The sequence below is a fragment of the Monodon monoceros genome, unplaced genomic scaffold, assembly GCF_005190385.1.
Source record: "Monodon monoceros isolate NGI ecotype Baffin Bay Population unplaced genomic scaffold, NGI_Narwhal_1 Super_Scaffold_1, whole genome shotgun sequence".
NCBI lineage: Eukaryota > Metazoa > Chordata > Mammalia > Artiodactyla > Monodontidae > Monodon > Monodon monoceros.
Genome location: NW_021703765.1, coordinates 60,541,595 through 60,547,837, shown reverse-complemented (window position 1 = coordinate 60,547,837; position 6,243 = coordinate 60,541,595). Strand labels below are relative to the sequence as shown.

The following is a 6,243-nucleotide window of genomic DNA, read 5'->3' as shown; positions in this document are numbered from 1 at the left end:
GGGTGCTATCACCCAGGCCCGACCGACAGCCCCATCCGGTCCGGCCATCCCCTCGCTGTCTCCGCCCATCTGTCCTCCTGGGCACTGGGCCCAGAAGACAGCACCCTCAGTGAGGGGAGTACAGCCAGGCCCAGGGCGGATGGGCGGCTGCACCCAGCTGTGCATGGCTGTGCTGACCCTGGCCCATCCCTCCTGGCTCTGAGGGGCTGGTGTCACAGAAGTGTGTGCCTCTGTGCTGCTTTCTCTGTCACCCCTCAGGTGACACCCTCCAGCGTCCGTGTCCGCCCCCTCAGTTGCCCTTTGTTCAATCTGCAGTCATTGGCCCCCCGGGGTCCAGGCCCTTGGATCAGGAGGCAGGTGGCACTGGGGACTTGGAAGAGTCCCAGGTGATGCCACAGAAGGGGCGAGGGCACCAGACCCTTCCCTGGGCATGGCTCAGCTCACCCACCCAGAGTCCTCTCCAAGCCACCAAAGAGCACGTGCCAGGCTGTTTCTGGTCCCCAGCCTTTGCCAAGAACTCCATGGGTTCTGCCTGGCACCTCCTCACAGTCCTCAGTCCCCCACACATGAACCCTACATGCACCTGGGGCTCAGGGCCCAGCACAGGGTCCCCCACCAGAGTTTGGGGTAAGAGCCCACCACCAAGGAAGAGGCCTGGGTGGGCTCGCAGGGACTTGTGCTTCAGTTGGGGGCACCCCGAGGGAAGGGCCTGGGAGCAGTTAGGGGGCCAACAGAGCCACTGCTAGTCCAGGTGCATGGAGCCCCCAGGCTGGGGAGAGGGAGTCGCCTCCTTCAACCTGCAGGCGGTGTCACAAGAGACCAGGCCAGTGGGGTAGGGGCAGGGAAACCACCCCTGCCCGGGATGGATGCAGCCTCACTACCAGCTCCCACAGGCCCTGGTCCCAGCCCAGCACCGCCCCCCCAGCCCCCGCACCACCCAAGGGTCTGCAAACCCACGGTAGATCGCGCAGACCGCGCTGGAGCCAGTGGGGCCACGAGCTTGGCGCGCAAGAGCCACCGGCGCGGACAGCGCCCGTTCCTCCCCGCCTCATGGGTGGAGCCCATGAGTCCTCTTTGGCTCCCCAGCCAGGGGCCAGGAGAGGGAGGCCACCCCACAACGGCCCCACCCGCCCACCTCGGGGGCTCAGGGTCGCTGCCCATTCACGCCCAAGCGGGCCACCCAGAAAGCCCCATTTGTCGGCATTGCGGGCCAAGCGCTTTTGTTGGATGGAGGCAGATGAGACGCACCCAGGGGCCGAGGTCCTGCGCGAGGCGCCCACTATGGGCGGGGAGCGGAGAGGAGGAATGGAGCTGCGAAGGGAGAATGGAGCTGCCCTGCGCACCCGCCTCTCCCGGCTCCACCGAAGTTCACCCCCTCCCGCCTCCCGCCGAGGCCTGGCCCCCGGAGGCCCAGCCACCCGGGCCGCGGGGCCGGGGAGGAGCGGCTGCTGGCGGCAGAAAGGCAGGGCGCAGGCCGCTCCCGGTGCGGGGCCTGCCTGCGAGAGCACCGAGGCCCGTCTAGGCAGGCCCTGGAGGCAGTTCCCGGTGAATCAATCCTGAAACGAATGAACCGGGTCAAGAAAAGCCCAGCCCCTCTCTTTCTGAACCCCGGGTGGGGGAGATGGCTCTGCCCTGCTCGGTGCTCTAGTTCCTGGGGGACAGGGTCCCCAGTGCTCCGCGTACTCACATCCTCCAGCCGACCGCTCAGATTCATCTGTGTGCGCCTGTGCCCCAGATAGCGGGAGACCCAGGCTGGGCGAGCGGGTGGTGCCCCACCTTGTCTCGCGGAGCACCTGAGCACAACAATCGGTGGGCTTGGCGCCCACTAGAGATGCACAAGGGCGCGAAGGTCCTTCCAAGGGTGGGAACAGAGAGGCCCAGAGTGAATTCTGAGTGCTGGGCATGGCGCTGTCGAAGTGCCTTTATGGTGGCGGGAGAGTGAGGAGTGGGGTCCCCCCCAAAGCTGTGAGGGCTCCAGTCTTGAGGGCTGCCCTGAGGAAGCCACGTGCGCTCCGGGGAGGCGGAGCTGGGTGCAGCAGTGCAGCCAGACTCTCCAGGGGCCTCTTTCTGCGCGCTGGGGAGAAAACCTCTGAAACAGCACTTGCTTCGGGCAAAACTCTGAAGATGCTGGGGCGGGGGATGAGTAAGCCTCCAAACGCAAGGTGCCAGGGGAAGCGCTGGGATGCATCCCAGTGCCCTCGTGGGACCCAGCGCAGGGCCCGCAGAGAGAAGCAAAGGCTGCAGCCCATTCTGCACCCAGGATGGGCAGCTGCCTCGGCTCCATCCCGCCCCTGCCGCCTCCTGTCCTCGGCTAGACTTCTGGTCCCCGTACCTCGCGGAGGCCGGTCAAAGCAGAGCCCCGGTTTTAGGGCCTGTAAAGTGGTCTCATCCTAGTTCCCCCTTCGCTGCCAAGTGGCGCAGCGAAATGCGGGTCTTGTCTTCAGCCCACGTCCCAGGTGGAGGGGCACGCCGCGCCCTAAGGAGGCAGAGCCCGAGCAGCGCACGACCCCTGGCAGCGCCCAGCCCTTCCAGCCCGGCCGCGCCGGCGCCCAGCCAGGCCTCCTACCTCGCGCTCCCGGAGGTGCAGCCGGCAGGGGGAGCGAGGCAGAATGGAACCGCAGCCGCTCCAGGTGAGGGATGAGGACTTCCCGCAGGCAGCGGCGCGCGCGGACAAGGTGTGCGGGGCGTCGGCGGGACCAGAGGGCGCGAGCTCTGTCTGGGCGGTGGGGGCACTGTGGGTGGGGCGGTGGCGGGCGGTGAGGAGAGCGGCGGATCGCCCCGGGAGGGACGGAGGAGGGTCCGAGGAGCTCACCCCGGAGGCGCGGGAGGCGGTGACTCCGCAGCGTTCAGGCCTCTTTGGGCCCCTGCAGTTGGATTCCAGCAGGGACCGGGCGTTGACAGAGGGGTTCGGGGTCTGCAATTGCTCGGGTGAGTAGCTGCAGCCGGGGAAGCAGGGTTGCCAGTCCCAGGCGGAGCGGTACGGGGCGGCCCTGACCTCCTCCAGCACTCTCTCGACCAGAATTGGCCCATTGGCCCATGCCACAGCGTCCTTTCTGCTCCCACGCTTTTCCCCACCTAGCGTGGCCTCCCAGATCCCAGCTCAGGCATGAAGGGGTTAATGAGGGGCTGGGAGGACCCCATCTCCTGTCTACCACCTCAGACTCCGAGGGCCAGGGACCTCAGGACAGGGTCCCAGGAGGCTGACCCTGCGACTCCAGAAGCCCCAGAGTTTTTCACTTTCATTTCTCCTTTCTCAACATTGGTGTCTGCCTCAGACTGGGCACCTGCCCACTGTCTTCAGGTGTTCGCCCAGGTATACAAGGAAGGCTCCCCAGGTGCACAGGACACAACCACGGGCACCCCCACATGCCAGGACAACACACATCCCAGATGGCATACAACCACACACACCCCACGCCCCCACCTGCAGGTTGGATGCAGACCACCAGCAAGAGGTACCCATGGTGACCGCTCTGCACGCCTCTCTAGGTGCAGACCCTCAGCACGGGCTCCCCTCCTGCAGCACCACCACGACCTGCCCCCACCAACTCCCCTGCCAGCCGGGCTCTCCCTCCACCAGGAGCATCTCCACCTGGGGTCCTGGAGGCCTGGCGCATCACACCACTCCCTGGACCTGCTCTTGGGCCCCACAGATCACTGTCACTGTCACAGCCCCACATGGCCACTCTGGGTGGGGGGCACACCCTGGCAACAGTTTCCCTTTTCTGGCATGGTCCACAAAGCCGCAGCCCCAGCCTAGGGGGTGGGGCGGGGCTCACTGTACTTGAGGTCACACGCACCCACCCCAGTCACACAGCAGGGCCCACATGCTCACCGACTTGACTCCAGCCATGTATCTTTCCTGGACCTCAGGCCCGGGAGCCAGGTGTTTCCCACTGGAGCCCACTCCCAGGTCCCCAGTTTCTGGGCCTTCCTGCCTCAGAGCCAGCATCCCCTCCAGCCTGGGATCTGAGGCCCTGGGACTGTAAGAGCCCTGAGAGAGGCTGCTGCTTCCCACCCCCATCCAGGCAAGCGCAGGCAAAGCAACAGAGGCCTTGGAAATGGAGGCCTGACTGCCAGAGCCTCAGTGCAGGGCCAGAGAGGATCCTGGCAGCAGGGAGGCCTGGCGCCCTGCTGGGGAGACTCTGGACTGGAAGTCCATGGATGCCCTGAACTGGGCAGAGAGGCCTCAGAGGCAGTAGGTGCGCGGAAGCACAGGCCAAGTCAGGTCTTAGCGTCTGGGATGCCTGGGCCTGAAGGCCCAACTGGGCAGCAGGGCCTTCCCAGGCGGGCAGGCTGGCTGTGGGGTGGGTGGTGAGCGAGGGGCAGCATACGACCCGGCCGGCGGCCTGAATTCCTCCGACGTGTCCTCGGCTCCCTCGGCCAGTCCAGGCCCCGCCCCCGGCCCTCCCTGCACCCGGCCGGTGCGCGGGGAGGTCGGAGGAGCGGGCACTGCCCACCCTCCGGATGTATAAGCGTCCTGGCCAGAGGCGGGTGGTGCGCGCGGGTGCGCGTGACGCTCGGGCTCCCGGGCTGCTTGGCCTGGGCGGCGTCCCTCTGCTCAGGGTCCCCAGCCACGACAGTGAGCCGACCGAAGAGGGCTGGGGGCCGCTTGCTGGGCTGGGTCCTGTCCCTGAGCACCGAGGAAAGGACGACGCCGTGGCCCTGGGGCTGTCCGCCTGTGGCCAGTGCCGGAGCCCGGACTGCCCTCTCCTCACCCAGGTGCAGGGGCAGCCGGGGAAGAGGAGGCGGGAGGACAGGGGCAGGGCCGGTGCCCCACTGCTTCGGGCTGGGGCTGGGCGCTCCCAGCGTCCCCACCTCCCTTCGGGGGCTGGGGAAGCTGATGGCTTCGCTGTACAGAGGGAACCCAGGCCTCGGGGAGCAGCGGGATGTCCAAGGGGTGCTGGTCATGGAGGCCCCTGGGAGCAGAGGCAAGGGGCCTGGACCTTGAAAAGCAGGAGGGCCCACACCCCCAGGGCTCTCAACCCATCAGGGCCCCTCGGCTGCCACCGGCCCAGAGTGGGGGGCCGTGACACCAAATCCCCTGGGCCCAGGGCCGGCGGCTGTGAGTGGCACCGCAGGCCCCCGCCCCCGGGGCCCGAGGGCTGGGCCGGCCTCGGTGGGGCCGGGTGCACGCAGTCGGAGGCGGCGCCGGTCGGGCCGCCGGGCGCCTATGGACGCACGGAGCCCGCTGTCTCCCCGGGCCAGCGCGTTCAGCATTGCCTCTCTGGTTGCAGCAGAGGCCGCAGAACACACTGCTCGCCTGGGACCCGGGTTCTCCGACCCGGCGAAGCTTCGCAGGCTGCCGGGATCCCCGGCCGGGATGCACTTCAGCACCGTCACCAGGGACATGGAAGGTGAGCCTCCTGCTACGTCTACACGGACCCGCCCGCCAGATCCCCTGCCCCTGCTGCCGTGGGGCCCAAGCAAAGAGGGTTGGCAGGATCCGGGCAAAGAGCGGGTGGAGGGAGCTCTGGCGGGGTGAGTTCCAGGCTTCTAGCTTGGACTCTACGGTGGAGAGAAAGGGGGGCATCCTGCCCAAATTCTGTGCCTCCGTCCAGCCTGGGGACCCTCCAGCCTGGGGACCCCGCTGCAGAGACCCGCACGCAGCTAGACACAGGAGCAGAAGAGGGCGAGGGGAGGCTGGGAGGACAGGAAAGAAGGACCAGAGAAAGGCGGTGGCAGAGGGGCCGTGAGCTCAGAGAGGCGGGAGGAAAGGAGAGGAGCGTGAGATTGTCAGGGGACACGGAAAAGGCGGGGGGCAGCGAGAGAAAAAGAAATTGAGAAAAGGAGAGAAAACAGAAAACCCAAAAGAAGAAAGATGAAAAGGAAATGAAGAAGGCAAGAACGAAAGAGAAGAAAGTGGAGGAAATTTTACGAAAGAAAGTTGAGTCATAAAAAAAGAAAAAGAGTTCAGTTTTTATTCAAAAAAAAAAAAAGAGTTAAAAGCCATGAATAACAGAGAGACGCACGCAGAAAGGAGGGGGACAGGCAGACTGAAAAGAAAAACAAAGCGCTGAGGGGCTAGCAGGAAAAAGAGGAAGAGGCAGAAAATAAAGCAGAAATAAGGAGACTCGAGACAGATAGTGGAAGGAGGAAAGAGGATGCGGAGGGGAGACTTGAACGAGGAAGACAAAGGTAAGGAAATAACAAATTGCAAAGAGCCCGGAGAGAGAAGTGCAACGCGGGAGGGCGGCAGAGCGAGGGGCGGCCAGCGGGCGCTCGCTCGGGGGAGCCGGTCCG

General features: G+C 65.8%; 1 protein-coding gene across 1 annotated transcript; it reads left to right on the top strand.

Moving 5' to 3' along the window:
• The first annotated feature begins 4,376 nt into the window (after positions 1-4,376).
• LOC114901585 lies at positions 4,377-5,939 on the top strand. Its single transcript, XM_029233481.1, has 2 exons — positions 4,377-4,722; positions 5,238-5,939. The coding sequence occupies exons 1-2, from the start codon at positions 4,468-4,470 to the stop codon at positions 5,694-5,696; spliced, it is 714 nt and encodes a 237-aa protein (XP_029089314.1). The 5' UTR covers positions 4,377-4,467; the 3' UTR covers positions 5,697-5,939.
• The last annotated feature ends 304 nt before the right edge of the window (positions 5,940-6,243 follow it).